This window comes from Cucurbita pepo, chromosome 12, assembly GCF_057944985.1.
Source record: "Cucurbita pepo subsp. pepo isolate OVF chromosome 12, ASM5794498v1, whole genome shotgun sequence".
Classification (NCBI taxonomy): domain Eukaryota; kingdom Viridiplantae; phylum Streptophyta; class Magnoliopsida; order Cucurbitales; family Cucurbitaceae; genus Cucurbita; species Cucurbita pepo.
In genome coordinates, this window is record NC_141809.1 from 15,027,235 (window position 1) to 15,045,577 (window position 18,343).

The 18,343-nt window shown below is 36.8% G+C and overlaps 4 protein-coding genes across 6 annotated transcripts; 1 reads left to right on the forward strand and 3 right to left on the reverse strand.

Moving 5' to 3' along the window:
- Positions 1 to 203: 203 nt before the first annotated feature.
- On the forward strand, positions 204 to 10,327 carry LOC111807608 (lipase class 3 family protein). Of its 3 annotated transcripts, XR_002816960.2 has the most exons (17): positions 204 to 604; positions 1,006 to 1,115; positions 1,534 to 1,596; positions 1,759 to 1,951; positions 2,717 to 2,821; positions 2,905 to 3,035; positions 3,125 to 3,671; positions 3,840 to 3,905; positions 4,074 to 4,150; positions 5,020 to 5,301; positions 5,805 to 6,138; positions 6,226 to 6,378; positions 6,893 to 7,432; positions 7,739 to 7,948; positions 8,077 to 8,133; positions 8,330 to 8,390; positions 10,307 to 10,327. XR_002816960.2 is itself a non-coding variant. In XM_023693406.2 (15 exons), the coding sequence occupies exons 1-14, from the start codon at positions 332 to 334 to the stop codon at positions 7,925 to 7,927; spliced, it is 3,063 nt and encodes a 1,020-aa protein (XP_023549174.2). In that variant the 5' UTR covers positions 204 to 331; the 3' UTR covers positions 7,928 to 7,948; positions 8,077 to 8,269. The 3 variants fall into 3 exon arrangements, 2 of the variants coding, with proteins under 2 accessions (XP_023549174.2, XP_023549173.2); XM_023693406.2 differs by lacking the exons at positions 8,330 to 8,390; positions 10,307 to 10,327 and having other exon boundaries at positions 8,077 to 8,269; XM_023693405.2 differs by lacking the exons at positions 8,330 to 8,390; positions 10,307 to 10,327 and having other exon boundaries at positions 7,739 to 8,145.
- On the reverse strand, positions 9,789 to 11,431 carry LOC111807794 (cytochrome b561 and DOMON domain-containing protein At3g25290). Its single transcript, XM_023693663.2, has 3 exons — positions 10,721 to 11,431; positions 10,363 to 10,617; positions 9,789 to 10,208 (listed from the first exon to the last, which is right to left on the reverse strand). The coding sequence occupies exons 1-3, from the start codon at positions 11,339 to 11,341 to the stop codon at positions 9,948 to 9,950; spliced, it is 1,137 nt and encodes a 378-aa protein (XP_023549431.2). The 5' UTR covers positions 11,342 to 11,431; the 3' UTR covers positions 9,789 to 9,947.
- A 2,618-nt stretch (positions 11,432 to 14,049) lies between these two features.
- LOC111807609 (auxin-induced in root cultures protein 12) lies at positions 14,050 to 14,951 on the reverse strand. Its single transcript, XM_023693407.2, has one exon. It carries the CDS (start codon positions 14,854 to 14,856, stop codon positions 14,089 to 14,091), a length of 768 nt encoding a protein of 255 aa, XP_023549175.1. The 5' UTR covers positions 14,857 to 14,951; the 3' UTR covers positions 14,050 to 14,088.
- A 1,687-nt stretch (positions 14,952 to 16,638) lies between these two features.
- Positions 16,639 to 17,634, reverse strand: LOC111807548 (cytochrome b561 and DOMON domain-containing protein At4g12980-like). Its single transcript, XM_023693312.2, has one exon. The coding sequence runs from the start codon at positions 17,527 to 17,529 to the stop codon at positions 16,765 to 16,767; it is 765 nt and encodes a 254-aa protein (XP_023549080.2). The 5' UTR covers positions 17,530 to 17,634; the 3' UTR covers positions 16,639 to 16,764.
- Between the last annotated feature and the right edge of the window lie 709 nt (positions 17,635 to 18,343).

Sequence of the window (18,343 nt, forward strand, 5' to 3'; positions counted from 1 at the left end):
AAGAAGTCGAGCCTCGATTAAGGGGAGGTGTTGGATGAAAGTGTCCCATGGTCGGTAGAGACCTTTAATTTAGTGTCCCAGTGTTCGTCTAACCGACATCTCAATTTTATGTAATAAGTATGATATTTTTTTTTTGAAGGTATTTTGTATTAATTTAGCTAAAAAGAAAGGAAAAAGGGTGTGGCATATTCTTCTATACTAACGCACGCGATCCATCTCTTGGGTAGCCCCTTTAATCTTCCTCCTCTCAAGATTTTCAGCATAAAACTTCCACTGCTACCACATTGGCCACTTCCTCTTCCTGCCCGGTGAATCCGATTAGGGCTTTTGGATGGACCGAGTGCAGTCCTTTCAAAGCCGATTCGAGTCGTGGGTCAGAGATCAGCGCGACAAGGTCCTCAAGGTCTCTTGGGGCCCTCTGCAATGGAAAATGAGGTGGCCGTTCTGGAACTCCGACTACAGGGAGCAGAGGAAGAAGATTCAGCAACAGTACGAGCGGCGGAGGCAGCAACTTCATGACCTCTGCCTTGCTCTTAAGGCTGAGTCTGTTGCTGACCTGCAGGAGATTCTGTGTTGCATGGTTCTTTCCGAATGCGTTTACAAGGTATCGACGATCTGGAACGTCTTGTAATTGTTTGTTTGTTTGTTTACATTTCGATGATTCTGGAAGTTCGGGAGAATTGAAGGGAACTTGATTATTTTCATTTCAGAAACGTTGTGTTCATGATGTTACTAGAAACTATAATGGTTCATACTGAATAGTGTGCCACCGGTGTTTGGCTGAGCGTGCTACTTGTGGAAGTTTATGTGAGGGAGTTTAAATAAAAGAATTTGGTCCTTTCCTTTAAGCTTAGAGTGGTCGAGTACCTTTCCTTTATGATTTGTAGCTTCTTGCTGCTGTTTCTTTCTTTCTGTATGACACCAATCTATATCTTCTTCCATTTGTTAACTGATCTAAGAGCATATCATCCTTGCATAAAATGCTTAAATGAATGAACATTGTAGAGACCTGCAAGTGAGTTAGTTCGAGCTGTGAATAAATTCAAGGCTGACTTTGGAGAACAAGTTGTTTCTCTGGAACGTGTGCAACCATCTTCAGATCATGTTCCACACAGGTTTTCATTCTTTTATTGAATTCGATTCAGAAATGTTTACTTCTGCTCCTGATAATCTTTCATATCACACACTCGGAACTCCAATCCTATCCATGGGGTGCTTCTAACTTTACTTTTCCATATGGATTTGTACTATGCTTGATCTTCTAGGCTCCATTTTTTATAAGGAAAAAAACTGAGAAAAGTGATTTCAACGGTCCTATGCTTAACGTGAGTTTTAACTCATCTGAACTTCTCTTGTTCTATAATTGGATTGTTCACCAATAGCTGGAAATGAATGAAACTCACATAATATTCTTGTTACATGCTGTATTATTTTTTTTTTATCCATCATTTTATTTAAGCTGGTGGGCTAGTAGATGGTTGAATCATTAGAGTTTTGTTGGGGGTGCTTATGAGGTTGTATCATTGTTTTTAGGTATTTACTGGCAGAAGCTGGCGATACATTGTTTGCTTCATTCATTGGAACAAAGCAATACAAGTAAGTTGGGAAGTAGTTGATTCTCTTGCTGCTTGAGTCTACTTTAGAATTCATTGTCTGTGTGTGGAAACTTTTTTCTTCACTCTTTTTTTTTTTTCTTTTTTGTTCCCTCTTCCCCCCTTCTTTGTTTTCTTTGTAACTTTTTGCTTTGCATAATGTAAGGGATGTAATGGCTGATGTGAATATACTACAAGGAGCAATATTCCATGAAGATGTGGTGGATGGTGTTGATGGGACCGATGTTTTGAATTCTGATGAAGATGAGAATCAAAAGGGAAAATTTGAGAGCTCATGGAATCCCCTCGAGTCAAAAACTAAGCAGCTGAAGAATAAATCCAAACCTGCTGCCCATCGGGTAACTAATTTTGTTGTACTATTTTTTTGTCCAGCTTATGTGGAACCTAATTAGGAACTGTACGATTCTTTTAACCCCTATGTTACGAGATTTTGTTGGGTTTTCTGATTTTCACAGAACATTTTCCTTTATGAGAAACAAATTTATTGATTAAAGTGATTAATAAAAGTGAAGTGAGGAAAATATATCCTCCAAATTTCCCTAGCCGTAGTAACAGACCTCTCCAACTTTCATTAGATTAGGAGAGTTATTGCAGAAGCTCTTAGTTAGGGCACTCTTATGAGGAGGTAATAAGACAAAGAAGATTCCAAAATCAGTATTATCAACAGCTGAGGGATCTTGTACTTCTGTTTAACTGAATTTTCTAAAGAGTAGCATTGAGCAAAATTCTTCGAAGAATTCTAGTTTGACCAAAAAGAGGTTGATATTATATGGAGAAACAAAATAGAACCCAGATTATTGTTGATACGATTCTAATCTGTTGTGTAAAAGGATAACTAATGAAAAGGTCGTTAGCATATTCTTCGCTGCTCCTGATCAGGGAGGCTAGTGCAAGATTCCTTACTATTTATAATTTTTTTAAAATTTAATTAATTTAAAATCTTAAATTATATTAAATAATTAGTAATTTTAAAATTCTGGTCACAGGTTCCAATTCTGCCTTTAAACTAAGTGCAAATAATTTTTATAAAAATATTTTTTGAGTTTCCCCCCTCCGTATGTGCTTGCAAAACGCCTTATCCTTCATGTTATATCAATCCTCAGGGTTTCTTGGCTCGTGCCAATGGAATACCTGCTTTGGAGTTATACAGGCTTGCTCAAAAGAAGAAACAGAAACTTGTGCTATGTGGACACTCACTTGGTGGAGCTGTAAGCCCAGTTCTTATTTAGTTTTAGCAGTTGATTTTGTGTAGTGAACTGCACAACGTAACTCTTGTTGCTATCCTTCTTAGGTAGCAGTTTTAGCTACTCTTGCCATTCTTAGGGGTATTGCAGCCTCTTCTCCTCTAAAGGAGAGTGAAAAATTTCAAGTCAAATGTATTACTTTTTCCCAGCCTCCAGTTGGAAATGCAGCTTTGAGAGAGTATGTCTTCATATATGATTTGTCAGTTTCCTTTTCTTTTTTAAACTAATTAAATTTTTAATTGTCACCTCAACATTTCCCCCTTTCAGTTACGTCAATAGGAAAGGCTGGCAGCATCATTTTAAGAGTTACTGCATTCCAGAAGATTTGGTCCCACGTTTATTGTCTCCTGCATATTTTCACCATTATAATGCCCAGCCTCTTAATGCGTCACCTGAGACTCGAGGCAATAATTTACTGACAAACAAACGTGAGGAAGGGACCGAGAAGCCAAAAGAGAAGGATGGGGAGCAGTTGGTTTTAGGTCTGGGCCCTGTACAGACTTCCTTCTGGAGGCTTTCAAAGCTCGTTCCTTTGGAAAGTGTTAGAAGGCAAGTTAATAAGTACAGAGAAAAACATAAGGCTCCTGTTGGGACATCTTCAGCATCAGATTCTGTTTCAACAGCCTTACTTGAAGATGATGTTGTTGAACCTCAATCTCTTGAAATCGAGGAGGGTTTGGATGGTATATCTCTGAAGCCAATTTCTGACTCCGATAGTTGTCCACCTACAAATGTAAAATCTGCTAAAAAGAACGGGGTTGGTAGGAACTGGCGTAAAGTGCCTTATTTACCTTCATATGTTCCTTTTGGGCAAGTACGTTTTCTTATTTTGCACGTAGTTATTTAATTACTTTCTTTGCCTACCTCTTTTCTTTACCAACTGATTTTTTGTTCCCTATTGTATACTTCTCTATTTCTTCATTGAAAGTTTTGTTTTAATTTTTTTTTTGTAAATTCAAACACAATTATTCTTATATTGCAGCTTTATCTCTTGGGGAATTCTACGGTTGAGTCACTCTCTGGAGCTGAATATTCAAAGCTGACTTCGGTATGTGTTTCTTATGCTTAACAATCAGATTTTCTTCCACATTTGAAACTTCTGTAGATTATTGATTTTTTTAGTAGCAGTTAGTTTGAGAAATTATTTGAATACCATGTGGGTTCTGTTTTGAATTTTCTCATGTTGTTTGCTTTCTTCTGGCAAAGGTATTTTCAGGTAAGTTCTGTAATTGCAGAACTACGGGAACGGTTCCAATCACACTCGATGAAATCATATAGATCACGATTCCTGAGGTAGTCAATCACTCTTTATTTGAAGCTTAGTTCTTATCATGTTTTAATTTCAATTTTTGAACCATCTTAATTTAATGAAATTAGACTACTATTTTGATTGGGTTTTTTTTGTGGAATTATGTAAATGTTTTCTATGATAATAAAATGCGGCTCCAAGGTATCTAACGGGAGGGTAACTTATTTACATGCTTTGTGGTGCTTTTATTGTGTGCTTTCATAGTGATTTGTGTCATATTGGCTTTCTTAACCGAACTTTGTTAACCTTCTGAAATATATTTCACTGTTGCATGATTAAATTTTTCAATATTAGGTAAAGGTATTATTAGTTAATGATGTGAGAAGTCCTTCAGCCTCTTCTCGTTTTTTAATATTTCTTTTGATGTTTTTGAAGAAATTGTTTTAAGGACCCAAAATATGGGTGAATATAATAGAAGAGAAATTTCAACGAAGGAAACTAAAGGATATTAAATAATAAAATTTTAATCTACACATAATTATGCTACATACAAATTTACATCTTTCTCCATGTTTCTTAAAAACAAAAAATAATAATAATAATAATAATAATAATAAAAATAAAGAGAGAAATCTTTCGGTCTTGATGGCTTATATGGGCAACTTTCAATCCTGAAACATGTGTTAAGGCAACATATAACTGATTATTTTCTCAACATCTTGACATCAAGCGGTGTTTCTGATTTTGGACTAGATCTTGATTTTGTAAAGCCCAGAAATGTGCGAACGTCATACATAGTTTTTCTTTTTTCTTTGTTTTCCTTCCATTTTTTATATTTTGACTTTTAATACAATAAATGTGGTGTTTTCAATATGACGTACTTTTATATTGTTTGAAACTGGTCTCTGTGCAGAATCTATGAATTATGTATGAAAGATGATGCCTCATCTATCATGGGAGTGGAACAAATGCAGCAATTTCCGCATCTTCAGCAGTGGCTTGGACTTGCTGTTGCAGGTACTGTCAAGCTTGCACAAATAGTGGAGTCTCCAATTATTCGGACTGCAACTTCTGTTGTTCCTCTTGGATGGAGTGGTATGCCCGGTCAGAAAAACTGTGACCCTTTAAAAGTTGAGATCACTGGATTTGGCTTGCATCTTTGTACTCTTGTGCATGCTCAAGTAAATGGTAACTGGTATAGCTCTATGCCTCTTTCTCTCTCTTGTGTGATGAATGTAACTCGAGGTAAGGTTATTGTGAGTAAATATGAGCATCATCCTTTTAAGTGGTTATCTAGTGGGCTCTTGAGAGGTACTACCTGAAATCTTTGGAAAGCTGTCTGATGGGCTTCTTTTCTTCTTCCACTTCGCTCATTGCACAGTGGGCAATGGGTTGGGGGGTGGAAGAATTGTACATATCAATTACACCACATAACTTTCCATGGTTTTGGTTCTTCCACTATTTGAATTCTTATGAGACTATTGAATGATTTAAATAACATTAGTTTTTGCAAGTCTTCCTATCACCTATATTAAAACATCGAAGAGTTTTGGAACATACACAAAAAAGAACGTTTGTGAAGATAGTTTTCCAAATAAACCCTTAGCTTCTTAAATATTGTTATATTGAAGTTGGCAGTTGTCAGTTCGTTTCAAATGGACAGTTAAATATTGAAGGTCTTACTCGGCATTTACTCAGGTGTTCAACGAGGGTGGAGTCCTTTCCCCCAGTTCCAACCATCTCTTCTAGTCAGGGAGCCCCTGAACTTCAAACAATGCGAGTTGTGGTTGGAACACCTCTGAAGCGACCACCAAACCATAAGGCAGTGGCGGATTCAGCAAGTCCACTGTTCCCAGTGACTAATTCATCTGTTGACGATTCTAGTTCAGAACATAGATTACCCTTTAATATGGAGAAATTCATTCGTCCTGATGGTTTGGGTGACTTTTTCATATTCTGTACCAGTGATTTTGCAACAATCATGAAAGAGGTACATGTGAGAACTCGCAGGGTGCGGCTAATTGGCCTTGAGGTATGTTCAACCCCCCCCCCCCCCCCCCCCTCCCTCTCTTTCTCTCTCTCTCTTGTGTGTGATGAATGTAACTCATGGGATGTTCAGGGTTCGGGCAAAACTTCACTTTTCAAGGCAATAGTTAATCAGGATCGGATGACCCCCATTCCACGCATTGAGCATCTGCTTCCAGCAATGGGAGTTGAAGAAGCAATTGCTGGTGGCATTTGTTATTGTGACTCGCCAGGAGTGAATCTGCAGGTTTGACTTTAACTCATTAAAAATCCATCTGTTTTGCCTTTGCTATATATGGTTGTCATTTTTTTTTCCGTTTTGTATTGTTGTTGGGAATCTTGGCACAACAATCGTATGAGTTTTTTTTTTTTTTTTTCCTCCATCCTTCCACTGTGCTGTCCCTTCATGGTTTTTTTATGGTTTTAATGGTGCAAATGAAAGCTCTGAACTAGTATAATGTCTTTGCTTCACTAGGCTTGCCTTCACTATTAAATTATGTTTTTGTAAATTAGTGATATGTGTACCTTCCTTTATTATCTATTTAGTATTAAGAAACATATGAAGTAGGTTTGTATTTGAACATGCTGTGATGTCTGTCTGCTGAATGGATCTCCATGTAGCTGGAATGTGATACACTGTATTTTAGAGCTGGTTCTACTCTGATGGATGCAAATTTTACTCATGCCTTTTTGTACATGTGAATAATGTCTTCTATGTATATTTCAATTTTTGTTCTTACCTTATTTTTTCTTTGTTTTAGGAACTTAAGATGGAGGCATCCAGTTTCAGGGATGAACTATGGATGGGGATTCGTGACCTCAGTCGGAAAACAGATTTGCTGGTTCTTGTTCATAATCTGTCGCATAAAGTACCTTTATGCGTGCAATCAAATGGATCACAGCCTAAGCCGGCATTATCTCTACTTTTGGATGAGGCTAAGTCTCTTGGTATTCCATGGGTCCTTGCTATAACAAACAAGTTTTCTGTAAGTGCGCATCAACAGAAAGCAGAAATTGAAGCCGTTTTGCGAGCTTATCAAGCATCTCCATCCACTACTGGAATAATCAATTCGAGTCCTTATGTTTTTAATCCCGGTGCTGCTACTGCTTCCTTGTCCACCAGTGCAATTATTGGAGACTCGGATGTGACAATGGCTGCTCAAAAGCTTTTTCTTGCTCCAATCAATCTTGTTAAGAGGCCTTTTCAGAGGAAAGAGACTGTTCTACCAGTGGAGGGTGTCAACTCTCTCTGTCAGCTTATCCATCGTGTACTTCGTAGCCACGAGGAGGCTTCGTTTCAGGTTTGAACATCTAATTCAAAGAATCTGTAGCTTTACCACGACCCTCTCCTTTTTTTTTTTCACTTCCTTCATCCCGTTACCCAAAAAATTTGTAGTTCTGTAAAAAAGCTTAAAATCTCCCATTTTTCTCAGATCATTATTATTTTTTTTCTTTTTTCTTGGCGTCTCATTTTTGTGTAATATGATTTCAAATTTTATGCGCATATGTTCCAATTGTAGCTTCTCTGAAATCATCCGTCTTTTTTTGGTTGCTATGGTCTGATTCTGAAGTTTAAATCACCAATGATTTCCATTTTTGATCGGAAGGAGCTGGCTAGGGAGAGACTTTTCATGGAATTGGAATATGAACGCGCAATGTCGATGGATGCAACTCGAGATGCAAAAGCCAAGGAGAACTCGTTAACAGCTGCTGCAGTTGGCGCTTCCCTCGGCGCAGGACTTGGAATTGTTTTGGCAGTCGTCATGGGAGCAGCTTCTGCATTGAGAAAACCTTGATCCCTCATCTTGACATAATTTGTGAGTTGTATATTCTGGGTGAAAGTAGTTCATAAGTGGTTTATTTTAATTAGTTCAGGTTCCTTGATTTATTACCATCAACAACTATTATATTATTTTACTTGATTATTCATGTAAAATTATATTAGGGGAGAAAATTGGATCTTCCAGCAATTTCGAAGTTTGGATATAATGTACAGAGCAAGGTTAGAAATTTAGCTGCTTCCCCCACTTCCCACTCTACTGGTTGTATTCTCAAAACACCAGAGCTTTGGCAGAGTATTAACAGGAAGTGAGATTCTTATCATTGAAATATTAAATGGAACAAAAGAGAATTGAGTTTTTCGTTTTCCATAAAACTGAAGTTGGAATTCTGTATGATAATTTTGTTAGTGCTTGCAGATGCAAATTTGTGGGACTGCCCCCACCTGGCTGTTGGACCAAATTTTGGGGCGTAAAGTGGGTGAGTATTGAGTATGATCTTAAATTGCTTCAACTTTTGCTTAAACTTTCAAAAGTTTCAAAGTATCTTAGCATTTGTACGTTCTTGTAATTTGTTGTTGCTTTTAGACTAAAATTGAACGACTCTGAGTCTTATTAGACATATTAGATCAAGTAATTAGCGATGTAGATCAAATAATTAGCAATTGTTACAAAATAAGTCTGTACTTTTTAAATTATTTTTCGAATTCAAGTCTCTACAACCACATTATTTCAAATTACTCTTGTAATAAAATATAATATTATGTGGTTGTATGAAAAATCTCAACAACAATAGTATCGATCATTTTCATCATTATTTTGTTTCATTGAAGAGAGGTATATGGTGGGAAATTAATGAGTCCCTTTGAAGTTGTCTTGTTTGCGAGTTGCAAGCAATGTTTTGGTAAAGTCCCAATCACATAATATATATATACTTCCAAATGTATCATCATAAACTGTATTTTTGGAATTTTTTCAAAAAGAAAAAATAGGGATAAACGTGTGTACTTTTTGTTCGAAAAAAAATAAGGCCCCTCACTCACTTTATCCTGTTTTCCAAATTATATCTACGAAGCAAAATAAATAAATAAATAAAATAAAATAAAAAAATAATCGAAGGGCCCACTTGACATACTTTCCCTTCCATTTTAGTAGGGTTGATTAATTTATATCTTAATCAAGTCTCGGTGCTTTCTTAAATTTGAAATTTATAAGACGATTGTTAATTAATTGTGAGATCTTATATCTATTGGAATGAGGAATGAGTGAGGGAAGACGACTTCTAAGGAGGTGGATTGTGAGAGACGCTGATCTCTAAGGAGGTGAATTAAGACAACCTCTAAGGAGGTGGATTGTGAGAGACGCTGGTCTCTAAGGAGGTGAATTAAGACGACCTCTAAGGAGGTGGATTGTGAGAGACGCTGGTCTCTAAGGAGGTGGATTAAGATGACCTCTAAGGAGGTGGATTCTGAGAGACGCTGATCTTTAAGGAGGTAGATTAAGACGACCTCTAAGGAGGTGGATTGTAAGAGACGCTGATCTCTAAGGAGGTGGATTGTGAGATCCCACATCATTATTGGTAGAGGAGAACAAATAACTCCTTGTAATGGTGTAGAAACCTCTCCTTACATTTTAAAATTGTGAAACTAGACAATAACAGGAGTGGGCTTGAACTGTTACATTAATACTCTAATGGACAACAATGGACTTGAACTGTTACATTAATACTCTAATGGACAGCAATGGACTTGAACTGTTACATTAATACCCTAATAGGCCCTCAATCATCTTGTTTTTTACACATCTCTAGTCCGCATCGGTAGTCTCACATTGTTTCATAGATATGACATTGATGATAGTAAAGTGAGTGAGAGTATGATTAAAACAAGATATGTATATTTAATTGTGCAAAGAACTCTATCTTTCTCTTTCTCTTTCTCTTTCTCTCTCAAGGACCGACGAATGATCCTCACAACAATATGATAAATAATAAACATAGAATATAAGGGGGAGGAAAAGGATATATATGATGAAGCAGCTAAGTGGATTTGTTGATGGATTTCCTTTTGATAACCACAATCCATGTCACGAGTTCTAAGATGAGAGCAATGGCGCCCACGACGACGATGGAAACCACATAGGCAAACTTCCATTTGTGATCAGGGCTAAGCATGTGGAAGCCCTTGAACACATTGATGATGCCAAGGATCAAGATTGAGTATCCAATGCTGTGGTGGTATATGTTCCAATATACTCTGTATTTGTGATCCTTTTTTGGTCTCAAGAACAGTGCGAACATCTGTCACACTCATATTCTTTCAATATCCATTACTAATTCCAACTATTTTATCTCAATCAACTTTATCTGAGTTAACTATTTTCCGGGAAATTTTGCAGAATGCAAGGAGAAAATGCCGAAACGGAACCGAAAAGGAGAAAGGAAGAAGAAGTACCTGCAAAGTGGCCATGGAGAAAAGCGCGATTCCGATATTCCGGTGATCGAATACCTGATACCCTTCTGATTCACTCCCAAGCTTCATTCCAGTCCCCCAACCCGCCACTCCAATGGCGTACGCAGAAATCTGGCATGAAATATGAAGATAAAACCACGCCGGATCCGCCGACGGAAAAACCCTAAGGTACCTCGCAATCACGATTCCTATCGGGAACAGAAGCCCCCAACTCACCGCGTTCAAAACTCCATGAATCTGAAAGATTAAACGCAGAGGAAAAAAAGAAGAAAAGTTAAAGCGGAGGAAATCGGTGAAACGATATAAAAATCAGGGGACAAATTTTCCGTAGAGATCGCACATTTTTCCTTATCATTCGTGGATCGATTTCACCGCCGCCAGATGCGGTGCTCGTCGATTCACCACCTGACAAACTTAGGGTTCCTTTCGCTTTAAGATTTTCCGGTTTAAACTCATGAACGCCCAAACGAGTTCCATCCACAGACGGCCCGACCTGCCAGACCTGATTCAGCGTCGTAGCAGCCACAGGCACCTTCAACTTCGCGAAAATAATGAACTCTCCACCGGAAAGTTCCCCCGCCACATCCCAAACCTCAAAGGAAAGCTCAGAAGGCTTAACAGAACCATAAGACGCAACATCATAAGTCTTGACAACCGGAACACCAGCGTCGAGATAGGCAACAAGAGCCTGAGAACCGGCCATACCAGTGGAGGTGGGATTGACAGCCCAAGCGATCCATCCCGCGGCATTGGAGTGATCGGCAACAAATGCAACGGAAAGAGAGGAATTGGAAGAATCAAAAGTGGAATGGAGGGAGGCGGAAAGGTAAGGGAGATCGGAGCAGTGAGAATAGAGATTGTTGTTGGAGAATTTAGTGGAAGAACAGGGGCGAGAATTTGCAGGAGAAAGAAGAAGAGAAAGAGAAAGGATAAAAAACAACCCCCAACTCGGAGACGCCATGGAAGAGGAGGAGGAGGAGGAGGAGGAGGAGGAGGAGGAGGAATTGGGAGTTGTCGAGTTTTTTGCGGGGCACTGGAATTTCGAAGATATTGCTTTAATAAATTTACCACCGGAATTAAATATGCTATCATTAGAAAATTTTAATTCAAATTCAAATTCAAATTCAAATTCAAATTCAAAATTAGTTTCGCCGTTTCGCGACACGTGGTGGGAGCTTCTTCATTGCTGCGGTGGCAGAGGCCGATTTTATTTATTTATTTTTTTTCTTTTTATTTTCTTTCCTTTTATTTTCTATTTCCATCTGGATAATGTTTATATGATGGAAATTACGTTTCCATCCTTCCATTTTTCTTCTATTTTCAATTTACCCTCCACTTTTAAAATTATTTAATATACAAAATATTTCTAAACGATATTTTCCAATTATCCTTAATATTTTGTTTCAAATAATACGTTTAAATTTTTAAATGAAATTCATATCTTTAAAAAAAATTTAAAATTCAAAATTATCTGTCAGTAGCGGAATTGTTAATAACCTAGGAACTTCAAATGTTTTCTAAAAAAATTAATAGGATTTTGAACCATACTAACTAAAAGGGTATTTTTGAACTTCAAAAAAAATTAAGAGTATTCTTTTCTTTTCTTTTTTTTTTTTTTTTTTTTTTTTTTTTTTTTTTTTTTTTTTTTTTAATTTAAACCATATTGATGAAATTTCTAAAGTTTAATGGTGTTTTACTAAAATGTCACAAAAATAGATATATTTATTTCACATCCACCGGATTGGATGAACTGGGTTAAGTTAGGGGTTGAACAGATTGGTTATAATAGAAAATACCACAGAAATTAGGTCGATGTTGTTGTTCGAAAGAATTTGGAGGAGAATCCTCCACACGAATTGGGTTTCTAGTAAAAATATAGACTTGTAAATAAATATTTAGATCATGCCCTGATCTCATTTAGCTAAATCTGGCAGAATCTCAATTTCATGGGTTAAATGGATATCTCTAGTTCTTATTTCACAAGACGTTTCATTCTTAACTCATTTAAAATAAAATAACGTGATAATTGATTTTATGAAAATGATTTAAATATATATTTTAATTGTAAATAATGTTAGTTGCATTGTGGGATAATATTTGAAAGGATTTCAAAATTAAATATATATTTTTAAAAAACAAATTTCAAAGTAAAATAAGTAAATAAAAAAAAATAATGAAAATGAAAATAGAATTTAAGAAGACGTGGAAAATGAGGGAAGGAAAGGGTGACAGCGAAGGAAGAAGGAATGAATTATGAACGGAAATTATGAGAGATTATTAAAAAAAAAAAACACAATTATGGGAAACAATTCCATGCCGCTGACCTGGCATCCTACCTTCCACCTGTCAACTTCACCTTCACTCCGCGCTTCACCTTTTTCTCTTCCTAACCACGTGCCACGCATGCTTTTCCATGACATTACCCTTACGTCATCATCACCTCATCCATCTTCCCATTTTTGTTTATTTGTTTATTTATTGGTTCCTAATTACTTAACTTATGAAATTAACATGTATTTTTTTAAATTTAAATTTTTATAAGTTTATATGATATTAATTAAATATTTAATTCACGTTCAAACAACTTTTAATTCATTTACATGTGCGAAAACAAATATTTAATTCCCATTCTAAAAAAGAAGAAACAAAAAAAAGTCAAAAAATGTCTAAATCTAAATATAAAAATAAAATTTTAACTATTTAAAAGAAATTGCATCACTTTTTCAAAGTTTAATGGTAAGACTTTCTTTTTTAGAAAATAAAAATAAAATAGAGTAAAAGAGTCCATTTATTGAGTATTGAAAATAATAAGCGTCGGTGTTCAAATATTTGACTATTTTGGAAATTAAAATAATATTTTTTTTTTTTAATATTTGAGATTTAAATAAATATTTTTGAAAGTCTAAAAACAGATCAAATTTTGAAAAAAAAAATAATTAATTTTTTAATTATTAAGACTATATTTATTTCCATAAAAAGAGCAAAAAACAGGTTAGATTTATGTAATTAAATATTCGAAAACTTTAAATTAAAATAGAAAAGTTAAAATTTCTTCTTATATTTCAGGTGTCCAATTTTAAATTATATATTTTTTTATTAAATTTGTTAAAATAAAAATATTACTTTTTCGTACCTAAAATTTAGAGACGGAACATTTGAGATCACACTGTTGGTTGTAAACCGGAAACGCTTACAAATACGTGAAAATCCTCTCTCTCGGATACCTTTCAAAATTGCGAGCCTGAATGACTAACGAGTTAAAATAGACTCTAAAAATAATGGGCTTAAATGGTCGGAATTAATTTTAAATTTTATATTAAAATAAATAGTATTTAATTTATTTTTGAGATTTCAATTGAGAATATACTAATTTGTCATTTCCTTTTTAATTGGGTAAATTATGTGAATTAAATATGATTCAATAATAATGTAAAATATTATATATTTTTTTCAAAATAAATTATTATTATTATTATTATTATTATTATTATTAAATAGGAGAGTTGTGTTATTATAGATATTGTTTTTATAACAAAAATTAGAATAATTCTCCAAAACAAATGGAAATAAACGATTAAAACGAAAATATTATTATATTTTTCTATTTTGTTGTAACGAAAATAAATATAAAAAAAAAAACCCCAAAAATCAGAATATAAAGTCACTGAGTTTTGCTTCTTTTTTTTTTTTTTTTTTTCTAAATTAAAATTAGACACTAAAAATCCCCCAAACAAACACAAACCAACCCACAACCAGCCCCAAATTTCCGCTTCTAATTCCGGCGGCGACCCCACTCTTTTCAGGGCTGGGCGCGGTGGTGGAAGTGGTGGTTTCGTTGACACCGACAATCGCTGGCGAAGGTGCAGGAGACGCGCCGTCGTGAGCATATGGGGCAGGACTAGCACTAGACTTCTTATCAAACTCCAACACGCCCGTGGCCTTCAAATTAGCCTGTTCGAACTCATGAACTACAGGAACACCAGAATCCGGGTCAACCGCCGGTCCAACTTGCCAGACCTGGTTCAGCGACTTGGTTTTAGGCGGAACTTTGACGGTGGCGAAGATAGTGAACCGACCATCGGAATATTCCGCGGCGAGGCCCCAGACGAGGAAGGAGAGTTTCGGTGAGGGGACAACAGAGGAGTAGGAGGAGATGTTGAAGGTACGGACGGTGGGGGATTTGCCGGAAACAGAGGCGACTAGGGCCTGGGCTCCGGCCATGCCGGTGGAGGTGGGGTTGACGGCCCAGGCGACCCAGCCGGAGGAATGCGGCGGAGAGGCGAGAAAAGCAAGGGAGAGAGAGGAATTTTTGGGGTCGTAGGTCCAGTGGAGAAAGGCGTCGAGATGGGGGAGATCGTCGCAGTGGGCGAAGGATCTGTTGGAGAAGGATTGGGAAGAGCAAGTGAGGGACTGGGCGCGTGAAATTAGGGTTCCGGCGAGGGCTAAGAAGAGGATGAAATGGGCGGAGGACGCCATTGGAGGGGAAATGGGAGAGAAATGGGAGAGAAATTGGGAGTGGGAGAGAAGTGGAAATGGGGAGAGAATATATAAAGGTGAATAGGGAGTGGGGCGTTAGGAGGTTGGGGAAGATCAACTTTTGTGCCACTAATTTTGGGAATTGCGAGTGGGAACTTACTTACCATATAAACTTCTTTTCTTTTCTTTTTCTTTTTATGTTGCGGTTACAATGTTTGACTTTGACTTTCATTTGTGTGTTCTAAGTAAAGTGGTCAACCTCGATGCAATACCAAGATGCTCGAGATACTCGAGAATAGATAGAGTACTTACTACCATCGTATTTGGATTATCGACGTCCTTACTGATGGAGGCACTGTGATGTCCCATATTGGTTAGGAAGAAGAACAAACAACCATTTATAAGGGTGTGGAAACCTTCCCCTAGCAGATACGTTTTAAAGCTTTGAGGGCAAACCCGAAAGGGAAAGTCCAAAGAGAACAATATCTGCTGGCGGTGGATCTAGGTCGTTACACATACCCTTTTGCTTGTTCGCGAATTTGTATAGGTTTATATACACCACTTGAGCTTGACGGCTAATTGACAATGTCTTCAGTAGTTTTTCTTGGGTGATAACTAGCCATATGACCTGTAAAACACTGTTGACAGAGATGTTGAATATGTCCTTTATTTTTAAATGATATGCTTGCCTGCCTGCTACGGGCGTCAAGGTGGCTTGGGGTTTGATGCAATTTTGTCAGAGAGTTCTATTTGTGTTACTGAAGTTGTGAATACTGTTAGCCTCTGGAGTCTCCTAACTAGGTCGTTTGCCATCATTTGTAGTTGTTCTATGGGCAACAATATAATTAGTAGGCATCAAGACTGTAACGAAACCTCGGACCACATGATGAATCTCTTTGTGTTCTTAGACTTTGTATTGACCAATTTAGAGTTAATCTCATCGATCTCGTGATTTCCACCAACATAGTGGCAAATTTGGAGCAAGCTAATGAATTTATATTGTTTCTTTAATTTGGCTTTGCTTAGTTAATATTCTTCCTAGAATTCTTATTTGAACGATTGTCATGTGATTACAGTTCCACCAAGACGAAGAACTTCTTGCGTTGATCGCCACCACATGTGTGTATCATTCTACAACATAAATGACGCACATAATACTCTTTGGTCATCCACGCATTTCATCTAACGAAATATCATCTCCATAGACAACAGTCATAATCGTGCCACAGTCAAATCTTTAGAGACCCCATTCAAGACACGAGGGTCATATGTCTTGAAGTCATGTAAGTATTTTGCGTCTGGCAACCATAGTAAGGTTTGAACTTATTGGTGACAGCATTGTAAGTGCCATGGTGGTACCTAGGTGGTGTCACGTCTAAGCCTATCCTACTCACTAAAAATTGGCAAGTCAAACTCCTTCTACCCCTATCTCGTCCTTCAGCAGGTAGTCATTAATATGAAATTTTCATTTATTCATAATATTTATATTGCACGGATCGAAAAATCATAATCATAACATATCAACACCATTTATTATCTTTCACATCACATAATAAAAATTCCTTACAAAGTTTATTGCTACGAAAGTTACGTTTATAAGAAACTAAAATGTCACCGCTCTATTAATAATTCATTCTAAACATTATTGGATTTTACGATAAGTTCGAAAACATTACTTTAATAATTAAAAATAATAATATTTTTTTCCAGCCAATGGTACGGATCTAAGAATAATAATAATATTATTAAAATAATCCAAAGTTCATAATGTAATCAAATTAAATCATTTATTTATATATTCGTAGGAATAAAATAATAATAATAATAATAATAATAAAAAACCCAAAAATCTGAATCACAGAGTCACAGAGTTTGTATTATTATTATTATTATTTTCTAAAATTAAAATCAGAAACTAATAATTCCCCAAACAAACACAAACCAACCCACAACCAGCCGGAAATTCCGGCTTCTACTTCCGGCGACCCCACTCATATCGGTACTGGGCGCGGTGGCGGAAGCGGCAGCTTCGTTAAGGCCGACAACCGCTGGCGACGGTGCAGGAGACTCACCGTCGAGAGCATGTGGGGCAGGACTAGCACCACCCTTCTTATCAAAAACCAACACGCTCTTGGCATTCAAATTAGCCGGTTTAAACTCATGAACAGAAGGAACACCAGTATCCGGGTCGACCTCCGGTCCAACTTGCCAGACATGGTTCAGCGAATTAGCCTTGGGCGGAACTTTAACGGAAGCGAAGATAGTGAACCGACCGTCGGAATATTCCACGGCGAGATCCCAGACGAGGAAGGAGAGTTTCGGTGAGGGGACAACAGAGGAGTAGGAGGAGATGTTGAAGGTACGAACAGAGGGGGCTTTCCCGGAAACAGAGGCGACAAAGGCCTGAGCTCCGGCCATACCGGTGGAAGTGGGGTTGACGGCCCAGGAGACCCAGCCGCCGGAATGCGGCGGAGAGGCGAGAAAAGCAAGGGAGAGAGAGGAATTTTTGGGATTGTAGGTCCAGTGGAGAAAGGCGTCGAGATGGGGGAGATCGTCGCAGTGGGCGAAGGATCTGTTGGAGAAGGATTGAGAAGAGCAAGTGAGGGATTGGGCGCGTGAAAGAAAGCACCCAAAAATGGCTGAAAAGAGGATGAAATGGAAGAAGGACGCCATTGGAGGGGAAATCTCTGAGCTCTGAGAAGAAATTGGGAGTGGGAGAGGAGGCGGAATTGGGTACACAATATATAACGATGAACCGGTAGTGGGCCGTTGGGCGGTTGGGGAAGACCCATCTTCTGTACCCCTAATTCTTGGAAATGCCAGCTGGAATTTAATTTTTTATAATTTCAATAATTTTCAATAATTTTTATTATTAATTTAAAGTTAATTCAATGTTAATTTGTAGTAAACTTATTTTTATTTATTAATTATATAATACATTATGATTGTTAATAAAATCATCATGTCCATGACTATAAATTTGTCACTTTTTGTTTCGATTATTACGGTAATAACTTATAATTATGTGTCTTAAAGTATAAAATTATTTAATAAATCCTTGCGGTTATCAATTTGATGTATTAAATGCAAAATAAGATTTATTAAATACAATGTATAAGCACTTGTTAACTCGCTACCGTGCTTATTATCCGCTAAAAAGTCAACTTTGATAAAAAGTCAACCTTTATCAAAGGCACTAAATGAAGGTATTAACTTTTAAAATTTTTATTTTGAAGAGGTAACATGTTACTCCGAACATAATTTAGAACATAGAATAGAATGTTATCATTATAGAGACTAAAATAATGGCTTGATGCCAGCTCAAGATCCAGTTTTGGAGGACCCAATGCGTTTGCAATCGATTTTACTTTATGAATGAATAATTTTGTGGCGTTTGGATCTTGTAGCGTTACATTTAGTAATCATTTCTATATATAATTCATGTTTGTTTCAGAATTTAATCTTAAAAAAAAATAAAAGTTTCACT